We start from the raw sequence: 22,862 nt of genomic DNA, 5'->3' as shown, positions 1-22,862 counted from the left end.
AAGATTTTTTTATGTTTTTGAAAGATGCCTACAAATAAAATGGTAAATTTGTAACATATTATTGCTACTTAAAATAACTGTTTTCTTGGTCAACATGAAACATTTGTTATTATGAAACTGTTTTGCTGCTTAATATTTATATAGATATATTTTTTCAGGATTCTTTGATGAACAGAAAGATCAAAAGAATGGCATTTATTTGAAATATAAATATTATAAATTGCAGGTGTAACAATATATCGTGTCACAATATACTGCAATACAAAAATGCAACAATATTGTATCGTGGACAGTGACAATACTTGTTGTAGTTCACCCAAAATTAAAATTACGAAGAGAAAAACTCAAGTTTACAGAGATTTAGTATCAATTCTACACTAAACTACTATATATATTGTTGAATATAATGTATAATAATGCAATAGAGGAATATTTGTGGGTCCTGATAATGCCAAATGTTCGTGTAAATGTAAATTCAACTAAAATTATTCTGTTTCAGCATTAGAATCATGAATATCTCTATTCTCTATTCTAGAGAATATCTATATCTTATTCTCTTTCCATCCCCCAATGTAATACCAAATTTAGCATTTTAATTAACAGTACATTTTTTGTTAACCTTTTGCCATATGTCTTGGAATATAATATCGTATCGTGAGTTCAGTATCATGACATGTATCGAATAGTGACATGAGGGTATCGTTACACCCCTATTATAAATGTTTACTATCACTTTTAATCATTTTTTTTAAAATTATTCATTTCCATTAAAAAAAAAAATCTTACTGACCCCAAACTTTTGAATGGTATTTAGTATGTAGTTCTAAATAAATAAGAATAAATGCATAAAATATAGTTTGTAATAAATAATACATTTAAAAAAAAAAAAAAAAAAAATAGGCCACAGTCCCGCTATTTCACAGTGATAAATGCTATGCAATTTTCACATGCCACTTTGGCTCTGCTCTGGATACATTAGCTCAATGTTACATTTAATACACTATCGTTTAAAAGCTGCACTTCTAAGGACTTAGGCCGATTAGAGTAATTACTTAAGCTACATGTATTTCAGTGAATCATCAAAGTCCAATGGCTACTTGTGCATATGGATTGAATTAGAGGCATAGTTGAGGGCTGCAAATAAGGGTGAACGGAGCAAAGATTCGTCCAAGGCAAAGAGCCACGGACCTCGAGTTCCTCTGAGAAACAACAGCTGCTTACATTCATTCAGTTGCTAGCTCACATAAGAGGATTATGCCACAGTCCATTATGTAAAAATTTAATTGCATAATGCAAAGTGAATGGAAGGCTGTGAAAAGAGCAAAGACCCCGGCGAACATCCGAACGCTAATGGAGGGAATGAACGCAACGTCGCTGAGTGGCTTTTACTTGATATTCAAGCACAGATGCTAATTAGCTGGGAACAATAGATATACCATTTAAATAGAACATTTGAAAAGACTCTTGAAGGGACACGGTATCCTTAATAAATCTGACATGCGATGTGTACAACTTCTAACTCATGTCAGTGCGTCAAATATTCAGATTTTTGAAATCACGCAGCTTGTTTTAAACTGAATAGGCAACAGGGTGTTTTCACATCTGGTAAGACTTGTGGTTAACAAAACTATGAGACTTTGCTGTTTTGCTTTTCTGCTATTAGAAATGAGATGTTGCCCTGAAGTTATTTACTCAACTGTCACTTAGAAAATAGTTATGTCTTACGTCGCCTTTTTCCGAGCAGAAGGTAATGCCGTATAAGATAAGAAACCTGCATAAGCTGTCGGTTATCAGTCGGCTGATGTCTCGGTGTTGATTTTTACACTCTTCTTCGAAAAAAAAAAAACTCAAAGCAGACATGCCCTCTGGGGTTTTAAACGTATTTTATGTTCACACCAAACTAACTAGTGACAGTCAAAATAGGGCAAGGTGTTGAGTGATTTTCACTGTGAGATGGTTTAAAGCCTTAATATGTTTTACACTATTACAACATGCCACAGTAAATTGCTTCGACTTATACCACAAACTATGTTATTTGCTTCATGTTCAATTGTTTTTAGTATTAAATATAATGACATCAACAGACAAAAGCCAACAAATTAGTGTTGTCAAAATACCGACTTTATAACCAATTCGGTACTGAAATAAAAAAATAAAAAATTAAAAAATGGACGATACTAGGGCTGGACGATATATCGCATGCGATTGTCACGCGCATTTCGTCAGTAAAGCCGGTTCCCTGATTACCGCTAAATCGCCATCACCTGCTTTCAAATGGAGCGGCATTTAATAGACAGCCGTAGATCACTGACAAGCTACGCAATATCGCGTTCATTATCGCATATGAATCGCCTTCGATAATGAACGTGATATTGCGTAGTTTGTCAGTGAACTACGGCTCTGTCTATTAAATGGCGCTCCATTTGAAAGCAGGTGATGGCGATTTAGCGGTAATCAGGGAACCAGCTTTACTGACGAAATGCGCGTGACAATCGCATACGTTATATCGCCCAGCCCTAGACGATACCAGCATTTCCCCCTAGCATTTTGAGTGCTGTTGAGCAGATTCTTAAACACCTCTGATTGGCCATTGTATTCACGTTCTCAACAGATAGGTTTGTGATTGGCTACAATTAGGGCTGTGACGGTAGGCATGACAACCGCGCCACTGCGGTGGTGAAGTTGTCACCACGGTCATGGAGTGTCACCAGCTGTAGTGTGACATATATATATGTCGCGTTAACCGAAAAATTTCCATCATTGATTTTTTTTTTTATGTAGCTTGTAACTGTAATTCCCACCCCTGTCCAGTAGGTGTTGAGTGCGCTTCAGTGTGGCAGCAGAGTGCTTGATTACACACAGACGAGCACCCTAGTTTAAGTTAATTTTATAATAATAAAGTTATTATCCTTACTTACATAATTAAGTTTGTGTTATTTTTCTTGCCGACTATACGTTTATGGTCAACAAATGGCTTTTCTGAGGTATAATGTTACGTGACAATGTTTGCAACACTGATTGAACTGATACAGATTTCGGTAAGCTACTGTATCTTTCAACGTATTTTTTTATTTTCATTCATGTTTATATAGTTCTGTACATTAGTAAAGAGGAAAGGATGATTGCATTCACTCAAAATCCGTGCCAACTGTTCAAGATGAAAACTGAAAAGTTTTTGATCAGCTTTCTTTTCATAATATAAATAAATGCATAGCCTATTCCTATTTGCTTATCCTGTAAGTTTGTGAATAAAAATGAAATTTATATATATATATATATATATATATATATATATATATATATATATATATATATATATATATATATATATATATATTTCATTTTTATTATATATATATATACAGGGCTTGACATTAACTTTTTTGCTCACCAGCCACTGTGGCTAGTGGTTTTCCAAATTTACTAGCCACTGAGCATTTTCACTGGCCACAATTTTGATGTTTTTAAATTACATTTTATATGATTAAAGTTGACTTTGTTATGCTTAAATTACTTTATTTTGAGTCATTTTACTTGATTTAGAAGATTTAAAACCCTTTCAAACTTTTAAATGCAGATTGACCACCCAAATCAAGAATACATTGTATATCAGCTGGTATGTACAGGTGGGCAAGAGGTGGACAATATAAGCATGGGCTAATATGAGAAATTGTATAAGTTATTTGTGTTAGGCTATATAAAAGAACAAAGAAGCAAATTACAAAAACAATAGTAAATTAAAAATAATCTTTTTTCAGATTATTTAACATCTTTTGTTGTTTGATTTACATTAATGACAGAGAGGTATTTAATTGGGCTGCTGAATGCATGGACGTAACTGACGCATATCCAGTTATTACCCACCTGTTTACGTCCACTTAAGCCATAACCGACTGTATTCACGTGAGATACTCCACACGATGGACATTTAGACATCTGTGTGCTCTGTTTAACTATTCAGGCGCGAGGAGAACTGATCGCGCGCGCGACAGAGCGCTTCTGTTGTGTCATTCAGCGCAATTCTGCCTATCCCTCATTCACTAACTGCACGTAGCCTAAATAACGAATTGTGTGATTGGATTTTAATTTTGTGCTACGACGATCTTCGACGATCATTTGGCTGTAAACTGAAATTATATTCAACCCGCCAAAGTGGCTAGTGGGAGTGGCTGTCTTACCCGCCACAGCTGAAATCTACCCGCGTTTGGCGGGTTGGCAGGTGTTAATGTCAAGCCCTGTTCGGACCCCACCACCGCAACACCGGCAGTTGTAAAATTTGCCACCGTCACAGCCCTAGCTACTATGATCAACGCTTCGAAAACATGTAAATAGACATCTTCACCGAGCGCTTACACAGATACACACGGGAGACATATCTGTTGAGCGCGTGAACACAATGGCCAATCAGAGATTAACAATCAACACTACTCACAATGCTGGGGGAAATGCTGGTATCATCACATTTGTAAAATTTCAGGACCGACTTAGTACCGAAATCAGTACTTTTGACAACACTAGTACAAATATGTCTGTAGCCATCATGCGAGACTACGCCCCATGAGGATGCATTAAGTCTTTCCATCTGGGTAGCGGTTTCACTCTCCCTCTGTCTTTCTGCCAACAAAATAGGGCTTTTAATATCAAAAAGAAAAGGATGTTTTATGACTTCCCTTAAAAGCAATATAGTTGCTTTTTTTTTTACTTTCTAACAAATAAGCTTTTGATCCCAAGACCCCATAGCAGATCTATTGGCTTTGATCATGCACGTCAACACATCCTTTATTTAAGAGGCAATAAATAAATGTCAATCTTACCCCTTGGGCTACAAAGACCTCGTAAATACAGCATATCCCAATGACAGTAATTCCCTGCTCCTTGCATAGCGTGGCAACAGCAACCAGGAACACAGTTGAAATGATGGGAGACCACACTGAAAGACAAAGTTGAAGACACAGAGGTGATACAGGAAAGTGATTTGACTTAAGTCTTCATCTCATGCACGTACATCATTTAAACACGTTGGACGTGCTTTTCAGTAACTATGCATCTTCCAAGCATTGTTCAGATGAAAGAAAAAGAAAGAAAGAAAAACAGCCTGGTGTTGTTCTTTACTGGGAAATTGGGGAATCTTGAGTTTCAAGAGAGTCGGAGAAAGACACTTAATATAAACAGAGCTGTCAATTGAATGTGTTAATTTAGCGTGATTAATTATCACAATGTGACTTGCCAAATCAAACTTCTAAAGCAGGCAGCACAAGAAGCCATTCACACGGTTGTGTTTTTGAGTTTGAAAACAGATGGATGGAGTGCAATGGAATGGGCTATGAGGATCTCAAGACTGTTTTTATTAAATTAATATGGTTTCCTAAAAATGTGGCACAAGTGCTGTAAGAAGTGATGCAACAGTCAAAGGCATGTGAACAAAAGTATTTTTTAAAGGTGCCCTAGAACCCTTTTTCACAAGATGTAATACAAGTCCAAGGTGTCCCCTGAATGTGTCTGTGAAGTTTCAGCTCAAAAAAACCCATAGATTTTTTACTATTAATTTTTTAACTGCTTATTTTGGGGCATAATTAGAAATGTGCCGATTCTGTGCGCGGCCCCTTTAAATGCTCACACTCCCCTCCCCCAAGCTTGCAACTCTATAATACACTGTATAAACAAAGTTCACAGCTAATATAACCCTCAAAATGGATCTTTACAAAGTGTTCATCATGCAGCCTATCAGATCATGTAAGTATAGTATTATATGGATGTTTACATTTGATTCTGAATGAATTTGAGGATGTGCTCCGTGGCTAACGGCTAATGCTACACTGTTGGAGAGATTTATAAAGAATGAAGTTGTGTTTATGAATTATACAGACTGCAAGTGTTTAATAACGAAAATAACGACAGTCTTGTCTCCGTGAATACAGTAATAAACGATCGTAACTTTAAACACATTTAACAGTACTTTACCAACATGCTAACAAAACATTTAGAAAGACAGTTTACAAATATCACTAAAAATACCATGTTATCATGGATCATGTCAGTTATTATTGCTCCATCTGCCATTTTTCGCTGTTGTTCTTGCTTGCTTACCTAGTCTGATGATTCAGCTGTGCTGCTCCAGATGTTAATACTGGCTTATCTAATGCCTTGAACATGAGCTGGCATATGCAAAAGTTGGGGGTGTACATATTAATGATCCTGACAGTTGCGTCACATATTCGGTGTTATATTGAGATTCGCCTGTTCTTCAGAGGTCTTTTGCACAAGTTAGATTTACATAAGAAGGAGGAAACAACGGTGTTTGAGACTCACCATATGTCATTTCCATGTACAGAACTCTAATTATTTAACTATGCCAAGATAAATTCAATTTTCAATTCTAGGGCACCTTTAAAGTGAACAATATATTCAATTCTAAATTACTTTTATCTATCCATTTAATGTTTTTGTCTGTAACATTAGTGTAGCTTAACTCAGTAAATACATATGCAATTATTTGCAATTCATTCAATTTAATGACTGACATAATATATATGATTAATTTGATTATTATTATTGATCAACATCCATAAATTTATATTTATAAAACAACAAAAACACAATCTAAAAATGTTAATATAAAAATAAGTATATAGTCCAGAAGCAGCGACAGTGGTGGCCTGGAACTGTGCCAACTGAGACATTAATGATGCGTATTATTATAATATGTAAAGAACAATGGCTTAGCATACAATACAGCACTTGCATGCACTATTCAATCATGCGTTTTTTTTGCTTTTTCAACCTTAAAATAAAGGTGACTGCTCATTAACAATTAACAAAAGAAGTGAAAATGAAATAAAATAAAGAAAATAATTGCTTGTCATCACACCATGGACAAAAACTAAAATATTGTGACTGGATTAACATTCTGTGAAAAAAATATCAAGAATCACAGTGGGAGGTTGACAGTATAATATAATAACTGTTGTGGAGTGTATCAAGTCAGAAACAACATGCCAATTTGATCGATCTGTGAAACTGGAGCTGTGTACTCAAGACTTCTGGGTGGGGAGCTTGTGAGCTTTTGAATGGGAGGCGAGTCACAGCTTGCGCGTCATGTACTAGGAATGAACTTGTTGCAGCGTGAATGTGTGCATGGATTATGAGGTTACGCAAAGGCAACGCTTACCGATGGAGTGATCGGCTCCTTTTGATTTGGTGTATGCCAGGAAAGCCGCCAGCAGGAAAATGGAGGATAGCAACTCAGCCCTGCCAACAACACCTGTTACCTGCACATACCGAAAGAACGTGATTAAACATTTCAACAACAAAGGGAATTTCATTTGATCAAAATGTGTCAAACTCAAGATTGTAAAGTAAAATGTCTTATGATTTATTAAGAATGCTTTTACAGTAATGCTTATTATTATGAGACTGGATGGGGACGTTTATGCCATGAAGAGTCATGTGACGGGTGCAAGAGGAACCAGTTTAAGCAATCAATCAAAAGTAGTAATCATTTTTTCCCTTTTATTCATCCTGTGAGAACCTTTGCTGAAAATAATGCAAGCAGTTATATATAAGATAACCATGTTATAATTAATTGTTATATAAACAGTGCAAAAGCTCCTAATTTGATTTTTAATGGCTTTTTTATTATAAATAATAGTGTATGCATAACAATTTGAGCAAAAAGTTGAAGTGAAAAATTAACCTGAATTTCAGATCGTCTCTGTTCAGTTTGTCCTCTTTTGCTTTAATGACAGCAGTTTGTGTCCTCCACAAGTTTGTTTAAAACCTGATGTACACAACTTGAGAACTACAGCTAGTTAGCTAGCTGGCAAAAAGACAATCAAACATTTCATATTTAGTACAAGTTTTTAAAATATTTCAACATTTTCCATGTTTTTAGTGGTTGTACCGAATGACCTGATGTTTCGGGACATGTATATGTGCGAAAAGTCAAAACATTAATTTTTTCAAATAGTAAGATAAGATTTAGTTACTTTGCTTCATGACCATGTGACCTAATGCAAGCGTCTAAATGATGATGTCACATCCTGTCACATGATATTGACCGCATGACTTGATCCAAAATGGTCCCTTTTTATTGGTAACTCCGAATGACATCAATGAAATTAATTTTTCCAGACATTCTCTCTCATAACAAAGCTGCTAGACATCATTTTAATACCATTTTGCACTATGTCGATATATAATGTTATAAAATCATGCCAGAATAAAAAAAAACAAAAAAAAAAAACATTTATTACATTTTAACATATTTTAATTACAAATGAAACGGCTGTATTGACCTTTGGACGGTTAAACCGTCACTTCAAAATCTTTAAAATACCTTTAAAATGTAGGAAAATATAATTAAAACATTTTGGATTCAATAAAAGAGATCTAGTTGTACAACCGTACATACTTTGGATGTCATATCTTTGTTTTTTATTATTATTATGGCCTTTGGACAGAAAAATGACCCGTCACATCATTGACCCATTCACAGCAAGTTTTTTTTTTTTTTTTTTTTTCATAAATCCCAGTATGTACGTGGAAAAATTGCGTACGCACATTTCAAATGCAACATTTATACATCAAGCCCCCTGGTGCTTCAATGGAACCAAAATCTGACCTTTTGAGAAGTTCGAATGTTCAATGCCACAAATCTGCTTATTTAATTAGTGACCTTGAAATATTTCTCATTCACTGAACGTCATAGCGTTATCAAATTTTCCTCCTAAACTTTATTTCCAGATTTAAATTAGATTACGATAAGCCGTTTTATAGCGTGTCTGATTAATACCTCAGTAGCAAAATGGCATTGGAGTTTGTGCATTTCTGTGAATCATTACTCAAAATAAACCGACCCATATCTTTGAAACAAAACATTTGTTTGCTCAGAAATTTTCAGGAAAGAACTTTCTATACAAACCAATGTACTATACATCAATCCTATAGACAGTCTGAAGATAAACCGTTATACCATCTACCATAGTGCTTAAGACAATGACTAAGATCAGATTAACACTCCAGTTATGTCACCCGCACAGGGACTGATCCCACAACCATTTCACTAGCAGACCAGATCTTTAACTGATAAACAACCACCAGTCCTATATAATGCACTCTAATCAGATAGTGTACCACTGCACTGAACTACAGTCAATCAGAGCCTCTGTTTATTCCCCCTTTCCAACAATTTTGACCTGTATGAACTTCAAACAAGTGATATCTGGCTTAACAAGAAAGGACAGCATACAAAATAAGAAACAAATATTGACTGAAATGAAAAGGGCTGAATTTCAAACAGTTTCCATGGTAATGTAAAACTGTTTACATGCAATGCACACTGGGAACATAAAGCTCTATCTATTACTGCCACCATGAGGCGGCATCTGCAAAGTCAGTTCATTCATGTGTTTTTTTCCTCAACTTTGTGCCAAAATTCATTTCCTCAAGCAACAAAGGCAAAATTACCAAGGAAACTTCAAAACTATAACAAGGTCAACCAGCAACATAAGGATCAATAAAGCCACTCAACATCTCGAAATAATTCCACAAATGGAGTGCTTTTTCAGATATTTCCTTTCATGTGGTGTTTAATATAGCCGTTTGTAAATGTGAAAGGTCTGCAAGGTTTTAAAGATCGAAGTGCATGATAAATGGTGTTATTGTCTCCCAAAAGATGCTTGAACCTATGTAGGTTTGTAACAAATTTGCAAATGCCAGTCTAAAGGATTAGTTCACTTTCAAATAAACTTTTCCTGATAAGTTACTCACCCCCATGTAATCCAAGATGTTCATGTCTTTCTCTCTTCAGTCGAAAAAAAGGTTTTTGATGAAAACATTCCAGGATTATTCTCCTTATAGTGGACTTCAATGGCCTTCAGACGGTTGAAGGTCAAAATTACAGTTTCATTGCAGCTTCAAAGGGCTTTAAACGAAACCAGACGAGAAATAAGGGTCTTATCTAGCAAAACGATCAGTCATTTTTGAAAAAAAATACAACTGTATATGCTTTATAAACACAAATGATCACCTTGTATGTGCTTCCGCTTTCTGTATTCTTCAAAAAGCTTACGATGTATGTCTTACGCCTTCCCTATTCAACTTACAGAACGAACACGGCGCCAGTTCTGTTTTTTCCGTAAGTAGATTTTTTTCAAAAACATTGTTTCGCTAGATAAGACCCTTATTTTTCGTCTGGTATCGTTTAAAGCCCTTTGAAGCTGCACTGAAACTGTAATTTTGACCTTCAACCGTCTGAAGGCCATTGAAGTCCACTATAAGGAGAATAATCCTGGAATGTTTTCATCAAAAACCTTCATTTCTTTTCGACTGAAGAGAGAAAGACATGAACATCTTGGATTACATGGGGGTGAGTAAATTATCAGGAAAATTTAGTTGAAAGTGAACTAATCCTTTAGACTGGCATTTGCAAATTTGTTACAAACCTACATAGGTTCAAGCATCTTTTGGGAGACAATAACACCATTTATCATGCACTTCGATCTTTAAAACCTTGCAGACCTTTCACATTTACAAACGGCTATATTAAACACCACATGAAAGGAAATATCTGAAAAAGCATAATAGGGGCACAGTTACTTACAGCTTCTGTGTGAATGGGATGGACTGCAAACAGCAGGGCCGCTATGAGGCTGGTGCTTCGGTCCAGGAGCAGACGGCAGAAGTGGAGAAAGAGGACACACACCACGGCATGAAGAACCACATTGAAGAGGTGGTACGATGAGGAGCTCAACTCGCTGAACAGATAATTGAGGCGGAAGGTGAGAACAGTAAGCGGCCGATAGGATTTATGGCTCCTCTCCTGGAGAAAAAGACAAGGTTGGATATGAAGAGCCTCCAAAACAAAAACATATATTCTTCACTGTGCAAAAGAAAGATGTACTACCTCAGACATAGGCGTGCCCCAGAAGTCATTGAGGAAGAGGTTCTTCAGCGGTGTGGTGGGACGAAGGTCTTTGTTATCCAAGATAGCGGAGACATCATCGAACACAAAACCACAGAACAGGCTGTTCCAGTAGCAGCCCACCACCAGTCCAGTCAGAAGACAGATCTCCTTCCACGACACTACAGCCATCGCTGACGTGAGACCTCATTGAGCACTGCAAAGGCAGACGAGTAACAGCTGGGACATGATTACAAAATCATTTGAATTCAGGCAACGTGGCTAATGAATCATTTAGAGCATTGTGTGAACTTGTTTGATTGATTGTTTCCAGGCATTTTTAAAAATGGGCTTATATATTCGTGTAGGACCTTGGTGAAAAACTGTCAATGTCAAGTCAAACGCACCAAGGATGTCATAATGAGAGTCATTTTTAAATGTTTATGATTTTTATAGCGCCACCAACAGGCTGAAATGAGTCCGATTTATGTAGCCTCACTAGAGTAATGTACTATATACATTTACCAAATTTCAAAACAATTACTTATTTGATATAGAAATTATAACATATTTAGACAACTGGGCCACACCCTACATTCGCCTCAAGAGGCCATGCTGAAGTTAAACAAGTTTTTTAAGACTGTTTACAATGGTCTTCCAGACAAGCATGCTAAATTTGTTACAGATTAAGCAAAAAAAAAAAAAAAAAAAAAAAAGAGCAAGTTGGCAAAAATACAATATTGTGGAAAGGTTTCCAGAGTTCATAAACAGTCAACATTTCTATTTCTGTGCTCTATAGTGCCATCTATGATTTTTGTTTTATTTTTAAATGCAGAGAAAGTGTTAAAGCTTCAACCACTTTTTTTTTCTTTTTTTTTTAATTAAAAAAAAAAAAAAAACACATACAATGACTTTTAACATAAAAAACAACCAACCAACCAAACAAACAAAAATTGGGGATACACATGAATTCTGAGATGTTTATATACACTTCTTATTTCTATTAATCGAGTTCAATGAATCATAAAATATTAATAGACATTACTTTAGCTTTATGTATATGAATCTTCCCAAGAAGAAGAATTAATTTTAATGTGTTATCAATTATAACAGTGCCGGTATTACAGTTCAAGAAGAGGATCATAGATTCATCTATTTTAATTATTTTGTATAATGTATCAAAAACCATCATAGAAACCTGCTTCCAAAAGTCTTCTGAATATTTAGATAATATATAGTTGGATAACAACTGTTATCTCGAGTAAGACTTCCTAATGTAAGAGTTATTACACTTCATATCCAAGATATTTACACCTCCAATAACAAGTTTTGGAATCTGCCGGCACACCGGGTTGTAACAGATGCATTTTCATAAGGTGGAGTAATTTAGTGGAGATGCTTTTCATTATGGAAATCTCTATATGAAGATTCAAGCCCAATTTCGACCACTTTTAGCTACTACCATTTACGGTTTGGTCGATATCTTATGTTGTAGGTCAGAGGAAGTATTACTAATATTTTATTTAATAATAATTAATAATAATAATACTGACAAAAAGTGTTCACAAGCTCTACAAAGCTGTTGTTATTGTTAACTAAAACTATTAAAATTGTTTTCGTTCATTAAAATAAAGCTGAAATAAAATATAAATACTGGATCAAACAAGTTTAAGTAGTATTACAATTACTACAAATGAAATAAAAAGATAAATGGAAACATTTCTAAAAAAAAAAAAAAAAAAAAAAAAAAAAGCTAATAAAAAAAAAAAATACTAAAACTTAAACTAAAATATACACTACCCGTCAAATGTTTGGACACATTACTATTTAATGTTTCTGAACAAAGTCTCTTATGCTCATTAAGGCTGCATTTATTTCATAATAAATAAAGAAAAAAACAATAATATTGTGAAAAATTATTACAATTTAAAATTATGGTTTTCTATTTTAATATACTTTAAAATGTAATTTATTTCTGTGATGCAAAGCTGAATTTTCAGCATCATTACTCCAGTCTTCAGTGTCACATGATCCTTCAGAAATCATTCTAATATGCTAATGTATTATCAATGTTGGAAACAGTTGTGCTGCTTAATATTTTTTCAGGATTCATTGATGAATAAAAGGTTAAAAAGAACAGCATTTTTTCAAATTATAAATCTTTTCTAACAATATAAATTTTAACTATCACTTTTTATCAATTTAACACACCCATGCTGAATAAAAGTATTCATTTCTTTCAAAAAAAAGAATGAAAAAAAATTACTGACCCCAAACTTTTGAACAGTAGTGTATATTATTACAAAAGATTTCTATTTTAAATAAATACTATTTTTTTTTAACTTTTTATTCATCAAAGAATCCTGAAAAAGTATCACAGGTTATAAAATAATATTAAGCAGCACAACTGTTTCCAACATTGACAATAAATCAGATGATTTTTAAATACAATGATTTCTGAAGGATCATGTGACACTGAAGACTGGAGTAATGATGATGAAAATTCATCACAGGAATAAATTATATTTTAAAGTATATTAAAATAGAAAACCATAATTTTAAATTGTAATAATATTTCACAATATTATTGTTTTTCTTGTATTTATTAAGAAATAAATTCAGCCTTAATGAGCATAAGAGACTTTGTTAAAAAAAAACAAAAAAAAAAACAGTAATGTTTCCAAACTTTTGACTGGTAGTGTATATTATAACATTTATTTTAATAGCATAGCAGAGATATACAAATATATAATCGCTAAAATAAATACCAATCCCTTCAAATATTAAATTTATTTTGATGACCTTTCCCTGCCTGGAAAACATAATTTAAAAATCCCCTTAAATTTCCCATGACCTTTATATCCCTGTTTAAATCAGACTGCTGCAATGCGACTTTTTTGCAACTATGTTGTAACTCTAAACGCACCCATAAATCAGTATAATACTCATAATAATACAATATTTCGTGTGGATTGAACGGAGCAGAGAAGACGCAGCCCCATAAATCATGACCAGCCCATTTAGCTATCAGTTAGCATTTGTTTATCATTGATATGAATCGAATAATGCAGACATTACATTATGAAAACATCAATGCAACATCCATCCCTAGGCTTAACAAATAAGCTTAATGTACTTTTGAGTAAAAGAAACTGGTTTAAATGAATAAGACACTGATTTAAGATCAAGTCTAACTTAAGCTGTCTCATTAGCATTTACTGACTTCATTTAAACAAACAGTCTCAATCTGTCATCAGTGATCGACATGATTTAAATAGACTGACACCTTACCTTGTCATGTCTGGTAAAAAACTAAATGAAAAGAGAATGTGTTTATTTTGGCTGAAGTAGCAAGTTCGACCTAAACCATTGAATTAACAGGAGGCAAAACTGCTTCCGGGTCAAAATGCTTGGCAGAATAAAAGTAACGGACTTTATGTTTCGGCAATGTCAGCTCAATGAAAAGATAAACTGATATAAACATATATTAATTTTCCATATTATATCCTTCGCAATAAATGCCGCATATTAGGAATATTTCATGAGAGATGAGAACGAAAAGAGACGAATTTACGACGTTCCGCTTTACGACTGTTTTCCTGGTTGCCTAGCAGCAGCAGAGCAAGGGGAACACAAGATGGCTAGGCTGTTTTATCAATAAGGTCTGAATGCGTTGTTTTCAGTGTCTGTTTTATGAATATATACAAAAGATGCATATGTGACATTAAGAAACGCATAATAAAGTTTTATAATATAGCTAGCAAACAAAACAAAATGTTACCAATTGCATACAGTGCTAATCTTGGATTTTTGTGTTTTCTGAGGTCTGTATTTCTTGCTAATATTTAGCTTGTCGTTTGACCCTTTATATTGTTACTCTGCGTCGTTATATGAGGGTGTATTCATTGTGTTCTGAGAGAAGCCTTTGTAGCATTACATTTATCTGTCTGTAGAAAACCTGACACTGACTGATAAAGGATAAACTGTTGTTCAGTTCAACACTGTAGGACATTTGCACAAGAGCTGAAAGATGCCTGCAGCCGCAGACTGGAAGCTGCTCATGGGAGTAGACCCAGAGGATCTAGGAGATGATGATGAGAAAATCTGTGATTTGATTTTGATGGTATGTGTATCATTTTAAGGTATTTTTTAGTGGCAAATTGTTGGAAACGATGCCAAAACAGAAGCACACTTGTAATTTGTGCAAAAGAAAAAATCTATAAATCCAGAAAGTTTGCAAAATAAAGATTAATGTTCATATCATTTAGGTTTATGCTTCCAGACTAACATCTACCATCTGCGTATTGGAATGTGCTAGAGACAAAAACATTCTTCCTGCAAATTCATCTGACAATCATGCTTTTCCTTCTCATGTAGGTCAAACCTCGGGACCTGAAAGCAGATGATTCAGAGAAAGTTATTCAGCTCTTCAGAATCTCACAAACACTCCTGAGGGTAAGACAGATCCACTGTCACCACACATCTGCCTTATTTGGAAACCTTCAAAATTCTTTCAATTAAATTATTTGGTCATTGAAGTCTTGCCATCTGTTGCTGTTTTGATAGCTAGATGTAATATTTGATGTCTTTCTGTGACCCTCAGATGAAACTGGATGAAATTAAATGTGCGTATGAGGTTGTAGACAGCGCAGGTGTGGACCAAGCAAGAATTGGTATGTCATTATTAGATTTGCATTTCCTACAGAAAATAAATGGGCTTGCAAGGAAACATAAAAATAGTGTTCAACTTTAAAGCTGCAGTCCGTAAATGTTTTGGTTAAAAATTCAATTTTTAACCAAAATCAATTCTTCAAAATCAATTTTTGAGCAAGAACATAACCAGCCAGTGTTCAAAACGATCTCCTTGCCTTAGCCTGATTTACAACGGTAAGCTTGTAATAATGTTTTCTAATTCGGGTGGAACTGGTGGGTTCCCGCGGGAAATTTCATCATGCAGCTGTTCATCTTTGCTTCATTAAGTGACGTCTGTTTTCATGAAGAAGTCCCAGCTATTAGGCTATATCATGTGAGGATGCTGCCTGTGACGGATCATTTATAGACTTTTCTCACAGCAGCTGCAATAATTAAACGTATAATTTTGATGGTGGATTGTATGGTAAGACAAATTGACTTTAGAGATTAGACTGTACAGAAATTGAAATCTACAGGTAACGCTAATACACACTAAATACACGTAGTCACGCAATGCTGATGTTGTTAACATTAACAATTTGAGAACAAAATATTATAATATTAAAGGGATAGTTCACCCAAAAATGAAAATTTGATGTTTATCTGCTTACCCCCAGGGCATCCAAGATGTAGGTGACTTTGTTTCTTCGGTAGAACGCAAATGATGATTTTTAACTCCAACCGTTGCCGTCTGTCAGCAGTATAATGTGTGTCAATGGGAACTTCTTTTATAAGAGTAAATAAAACTTGCTTAGACAAATCCAAATTAAACCCTGCGGCTCGTGACGACACATTGATGTCCTAAGACACGAAACGATCGGTTTGTGCGATAAACCGAACAGTATTTATATCACTTTTTACCTCTAATACACCACTATGTCCAACTGCATTCAGCACTCGCTTAATGAGGTCTGAACGCGCTCTGACAATGGCAGTGATGTCTCGCGCATATACTTCAATGAGTGCTAGACATCACTGCCATTGTCAGAGCGCTATCAGACCTCACTAAGCGAGTGCTGAATGCAGTTGGACATAGTGGTGTATTATTAGAGTTAAAAAAATGATATAAATACTGTTTGGTTTCTTGCACAAACTGATCGTTTCGTGTCTTAGGACATCAATGTGTTGTCATGAGCCGCAGGGTTTAATTTGGATTTGTCTGTGCATGTTTTTTTTTTACTTTTATAGACGAAGTTCCCATTGACCCACATTATACGGCTGACAGACGGCAACGGTTGGAGTTAAAAATCATCATTTGTGTTCTACTGAAGAAACAAAGTCACCTACATCTTGGATGCCCTGGGGTTAAGCAGATAAACATCAAGTTTTCATTTTTGGGTGAACTATCCCTTTAATATTATAATATTTTGTTCTCAAATTGCACTTTTGCACTGTTTGATGTGATCCGAGCTAGGCGCTCATTAAATGTAATCACCATTGGTAGCGTGATTTATTGTAATGCATTTTTTCTCAGTTGGTCAGAACAAAAGTGGCAGATTTGTTACTTACTTGTTCAGATGATGTTTTCCGGTGAAAATTCTTATTTCGGTACAATCTGTGATTCCGAAGTACAGTATCCACCGGTACGGTGACTGACAGCCACACATTCTCCTCAAAACATTAGATTAATCCGCTCTGAGGAGCCGTGCTGATGCACAACCCACATAAAGATGATAATTCTGCAAATAACTGCAATTGCAGGTTTCTAACAGAGATGGCGACAAAGAGGCAAAACTTACAGACTGCAGCTTTAATAAAAATAATAAAATGGATTAAATTAATGCTTTTTTTTTTTTACTCAAGGTCACTTTACAAGAATAAAAATGACATTTTTATTTATAAACCTTGTACTGGTTTGATAGACCATATATTTCTGCTTGCCTATTGAATGATTGCAGAAAATGAGCTGAAAGCTAAAGTCCTGAAACTGGAAGGTGAGCTAGAGGTAAGGAAGGAATTTCACTAATAATTGCATACAAGTGTGCTTATTATGTGCTGTTTGTGAGCAGTCTGTGTACAATTACTTAAGAGGATTACTGGCTTAATTTCCTGTATGTTGCTTTCTGTTAAAATTATAATTGTTCCACACATCACATTTCCTTTGGTAATGTTTATTGTTGTAAAAAAGAAATGAGATGTCATTGAGCCACACAGCTCACCAGTGTCACAGATATATACAGATGGAGAGCTTTGGGTCTTGAGCTTTATTCAGATCCGTCTCACTTCCTGTCCAGATGGCCCAGCGCGTGGTGGGAGGGGGGGACACACGTTTCCTCCGGGATGAGATTCACCAACTGGAGAGTCACCTGGAGCGCAAGGAGAAAGAGGTGATCCAGCTGGAGAAAGAAATGGGCAAGGAAAGGAAAGCCAATGAGGAGGTAGGCAACACTTTCCATGAACAGGGTACTAAATAGCACCAGAAACAACTATAGTTATTTTTGGTAAAACTTTATTTTACAGTGTCGCTGCTACATGTCACATGTATTTACTATAGTAATGCCAGTAAATTCTGCATTATTGCACTAACCCTAATTATATAGTAAGTACATTTTGTTAATTAATATTACTCGGAACTTATTTATATAATTAAACTGTAGCCTACAGGATGTCTATTAAATTACCTATCAATTAAAGAAAACAATAATAACTTTGGTAACAAGGTTGAATGCTTGAGTTGATGAACGCTAAAATTAGTGTAAAAAATAGAAAATGGAATGAGAAATTTTCTTCTATGCTGTAGAAAGTGTCCAAGTGATGATTTTAAGGAAACATACTTCTTTCATTGTAAAGAAGAAAATTATGTGTGCATTCAAAATGTGGGACACTGCTAAATGTTATGTTTTAGGTATTCAAATCTTAAATTATTAATTGAATTAATTAGTTAGAGGATGTCATAATAATTTTTGAGTAAATATCTTGTTCATTTAAAATAAAACACCATAAAAAGTATAATGGGAACAATGCTGTAGCTGCAGGTGTAGGATTGATAACAGACTAATGCATGTTTTCTCACAGCTGGCTCTCCGTGCTGAAGAGGCAGAGGAGAAGAACAGGAAACTGAAAAGAGAGGTACGTCCAATCCTTTTCTGGGCCTGCATGATGTTTTTTTATGGGCATCTTAAATCTTCCTCTTTCTGTTACTTCCAATTATCCATTCCATCTCTCTTATATCACCTTCTCTTCACAGCTTTATTCCCTAACTGATCATTTCATTTCTTTTATGCATGCCTGTTATTATTTTCTTTTTTATTCTTTTCTTTCCTTGCTGTCATCTCTTGTCAATACCCCTCAAGATAAAGCAGCTTACAAAGAAGGTAAGACCCCAGATTAGGCAGATTTAGAGTAGCATGTCTATTTATTAGAAACATGTTTATGTCAACTGGAATTGCACCACCAGTCTGATCTGGTCTGGCAACCAAAAGGTGGCCTTGAAGAAATTCAAATTATGAATGGAATATGATAATTTGATTAATTCCATTCATTTAAAACTTAGATAATCTTATCTTGCATTTTAATCAGCGTAATTATCAACAATGCATAGCATAAAATCAGATATACATGATTAACATAACACTTCTCAATAGAACAAGCGTCAGTTTCACAACTATCCTGAAACTGGTCCATCAGGCCATTTTTATTCTTAAGCCCTTAGAGACTGTTCCACCACTGTGCAGTTAAAGAAAATTAATTAGTGTGAGTCAAACGATTGGAATGTTTAATTCAAAAGTGATGTATAATATGACACCTTGTATTGATTCGCAGTATGACACCCACTCATTAAGTAGTAAATCATGTTTGACAGCAGGATGGATTTGTTTATTACTGTAGAACGAACAGCTGCAACAGGACGTTGAATTCTACAGAAAGGAAGTAGAGCAGAGAGAGCCTCTTCAGACCAAAGAGGAGAGCAATGAGATTCAGAGGAGACTTACTAAAGCCAACCAACAGCTCTACCAGTGCATGGAGGACCTGCAGGTAATTCCCAAACGACCTTCAGGCTGCCAATATAATGCCTTCATAACATGGGCAGGATCACTGCCTAGCGTAATACAACTCTAATGCTTCAGTACTCCTTTTAAACAGGCCATATTTTACACCTATTTTGCTCATATTTTACACATAAAATGCAAGGTGAATATAAATTCACAAGGTGAAAAAATGTTTATATTTAATATAAATTATATATGTTATTTATTTAATTTATATGTACATTTTTTCTTCTTTTTTTTAAATAAATGTATACAATCTATACACAATCACTTTAGTTTAATACATTTATATCAGTATTTTATTTTTTTAATTAAAAAAAGAAACCTATAAGTCGACTATATAAGTTTTATACTATATATGAGCAATATCACATGAGTAGCCGTGCGATATGGCTGTATATCAGCATGGCTGTGATTCGGCCATAGGCATGATCGCTGCAGGTTGTGATATTGCGTTTATACAACAGTTTGACGGCACAAGTGTGTAAATAAATAAGAAATAACAACGGAGTGTCTTTAATCCCTTTTTTTCCTTCAGCCATGGATTCAAATTTCAGATTGACAGTTTGACCAAGGCTCCGTTATTAATTCTAAAACGTCACTTTAGAACTAGTAATGAAGGAATGTTGAGCCCCTCCAATGTAACTCATTGTATTTTGTACCGTATTTTTGAGAGATCGTCTGAGCGAGCATTACCTGTCTGATATAACATTCATTCGATGTCCATAATATATTATATCCGTTATAAAAATCCGTTTGAATGTCCGCTGAAGAAAGCCATCTTTGTATTTGTCCTTTTTACAGTTAAGGGTATTTTCCATAACAGCTCTAAAACAAGGTCCTTTGTTTACAAATGTCCCTTTCAATTTAAAAGTCTCTTGCGACTGACTCATTCACTCGTAAAGTTTGCTGCATCTAATGGCGTATTATTATAACTTTCACTCAATCTATATTACGCACTAATGGACCCTTTCTCAATACCAAATAGAAAATATTATTTATATGAAATAATATTTCTTGAACAACAATATTTAAATTTACAACAATAGCCATTATAAATGACAATAGGAAATAAACACAATTGTAGTCAAATGTACAAAAGCAGTGCTCTACAGGATGTAAGTTAAAGGAACACTCCACTTTTTTTGAAAATAGGCTCATTGTCCAACTCCCCTAGAGTTAAACAGTTGAGTTTTACCATTTTCAAATCCATTCAGCCGATCTCCGGTTCTGGCGGTACCACTTTTTGCATAGCTTAGCATAGTTCATTGAATCTGATTAGACCGTTAGCATTGCGCTTAAAAATGACCAAAGAGTTTTGATATTTTTCCTATTTAAAACTTAACTCTTCTGTAGTTAAATCGTGTACTAAGACCAACAGAAAATAAAAAGTTGTGATTTTCTAGGCTGATATGGCTAGGAACTATACTCTCATTCAGGCGTAATAATCAAGGAACTTTGCTGCCGTTCCATGGCTGCAGCAGTGCAATGATATTACGCAGCGCCCGTGAGCCCCTGCTTGCACAGGGAACGTGCCTTGCAACCATGGAGACGTTTGTGAGAGACGCTGCGTAATATCATTGCACTGCTGCAGCCATGGAACGGCAGCAAAGTTCCTTGATTATTACGCCTGAATGAGAGAATAGTTCCTAGCCAGATCAGCCTAGAAAATCACAACTTTTTATTTTCTGTCGGTCTTCGTACATGATGTAACTACAGAAGAGTCAAGTTTGAAATAGGAAAAATATTGAAACTCTTTAGTCATTTTTAAGCGTGATGCTAACGGTCTAATCAGATTCAATTAACTATGCTAAGCTATGCTAAAAGTGGTACCGCCAGAACCGGAGATCGGCTGAATGGATTCGAAAACGGTAAAACTCAACTTTTTAACTCTAGGGGAGTTGGAAAATGAGCCTATTTTCAAAAAAAGTGGAGTGTTCCTTTAAATATAGCCTTAATATTAAATTATTAAATTTAACATAGCCCAATTCTGTTTGCTCGGGAACAAGTAATAGGTTAATAAGTGCAAATTGCCTGTTTTATGTACCCAAAATTAGTTATATCTCATGTTTAACCACTATAAAACAAAGCGGCAAAATCCCCAAAGCACTGGCTGAGATGACACTGTTCTCGGCGGGTACACAAGCACTGAATGGCCACTGATGGCCTGGAGCTCGCATCTCCAAAAACATCTAAACAACTTGCAAAATAGGCGCTATGATTAAATATGAGTCACATAGTTCAGGTCTAAACAGCTCGCATTTCCAAAAAACATCTAAACAACTTGTAAAATAGGCGCTATGATTAAATATGAGTCACATAGTTCAGGTCTAAACATCTGCATTCTTGCCTAAAAAACTACAGTTTGTGGTACGGTGCTGTCAAATGATTAATCATGATTAGTCGCATCCAAAATAAAAGTTTGTGTTTACATAATATATGTGTGTACTGTGTATATTTGCTATGTATATATAAATACACACACATACATATTTAAGAAATATTTACATGTATACATGTATGTACAGTGCACAGCATAAATGAGTACACCCCCTCTGAAACATCTGAAAGTCAGCAATTTCTCAGTTACCTAGAAGACATGTTATGGTTTTTTAGAGATATAATGTTCCAGCAAGTCTGCTCAATCAATTACCAAAGAAGCATGTCAAAATTATTCAAGAAAATAAGATTTTCTTATCAAGGTGATAAAATGTTGTGTAGCAAAAATGAGTACACCCTCCTAAAAGTTACTAAATAAAACAAAATACAAATTTTCTGGTGTAAGTTTAAGGTAATGTTTGATCAACAGGTAAGTATGTTGAACCATAACATTTAAAGAGAAAGAATTTCTTGACAATTAAAAGTGTTATATAGTCCACTGAATCATTCTCAGACTTAATGCTGACAACAATGGAACCACTTGGGATATAACTGTCAGGAGACTTATTTCTTAGCACAAAAGAGGACAGTGGTACAAGAGGAGTACTAAATCATTGTTTTAAGTGTGAAAATATAGCAAAAGTAACGCAGAAATTCAAAAACAATGGACTTGTGACACGGAGACCAAATCAATCATTTTGGATCTAACAGCATCAAAAACGTTATGGTGTTGCTAGAGGAGGAGTACAGTGAGAAGTGCCTGGTTCCCACAGTAAAGTTCAGTGGTAGTAAAGCTCTTATATAGGGATGTATGAGTGCTGAAGGTGTGAGGGAGTTGTGCTTTATCAATGCTTTATCAATTCCCACACCACTGTGTAATTTAATACACAAACTTGAAACAG

General features: G+C 34.9%; 2 protein-coding genes across 4 annotated transcripts in view; one reads left to right on the top strand and one right to left on the bottom strand.

Moving 5' to 3' along the window:
* The window catches only part of tmtc3 (transmembrane O-mannosyltransferase targeting cadherins 3), a 44,640-nt gene extending 30,314 nt beyond the window's left edge, over window positions 1-14,326 (bottom strand). Inside the window, exons 1-5 of one of the 2 annotated variants that reach the window (XM_067379922.1) lie at window positions 14,192-14,326; window positions 10,904-11,117; window positions 10,601-10,819; window positions 7,169-7,268; window positions 4,815-4,930 (exon numbers count right to left, since the gene is read on the bottom strand). In XM_067379922.1, coding sequence (XP_067236023.1) covers window positions 4,815-4,930; window positions 7,169-7,268; window positions 10,601-10,819; window positions 10,904-11,092 — 624 coding nt within the window. In that variant the 5' untranslated portion in view covers window positions 11,093-11,117; window positions 14,192-14,326. Of the gene's footprint in view, window positions 1-4,814; window positions 4,931-7,168; window positions 7,269-10,600; window positions 10,820-10,903; window positions 11,141-14,191 lie in introns of both variants that reach the window. The other variant, XM_067379923.1, reaches the window with a different exon arrangement.
* Window positions 14,327-14,511: 185 nt separating this feature from the next.
* Window positions 14,512-22,862, top strand: part of cep290 (centrosomal protein 290) — a 39,170-nt gene continuing 30,819 nt past the window's right edge. For both annotated transcript variants that reach the window (XM_067379676.1, XM_067379678.1), the window contains exons 1-8: window positions 14,512-14,562; window positions 14,895-15,023; window positions 15,278-15,355; window positions 15,504-15,573; window positions 17,491-17,537; window positions 17,827-17,970; window positions 18,608-18,661; window positions 19,421-19,567. In XM_067379676.1, the coding sequence (XP_067235777.1) occupies window positions 14,931-15,023; window positions 15,278-15,355; window positions 15,504-15,573; window positions 17,491-17,537; window positions 17,827-17,970; window positions 18,608-18,661; window positions 19,421-19,567 (633 nt within the window). In that variant the 5' untranslated portion in view covers window positions 14,512-14,562; window positions 14,895-14,930. The remainder of the gene's footprint in view (window positions 14,563-14,894; window positions 15,024-15,277; window positions 15,356-15,503; window positions 15,574-17,490; window positions 17,538-17,826; window positions 17,971-18,607; window positions 18,662-19,420; window positions 19,568-22,862) is intronic.

The sequence above is a fragment of the Chanodichthys erythropterus genome, chromosome 24 (assembly GCF_024489055.1).
Source record: "Chanodichthys erythropterus isolate Z2021 chromosome 24, ASM2448905v1, whole genome shotgun sequence".
In the NCBI taxonomy this organism is placed as follows: Eukaryota; Metazoa; Chordata; class Actinopteri; order Cypriniformes; family Xenocyprididae; genus Chanodichthys; species Chanodichthys erythropterus.
This window is presented reverse-complemented; position numbering and strand designations above follow the sequence as displayed.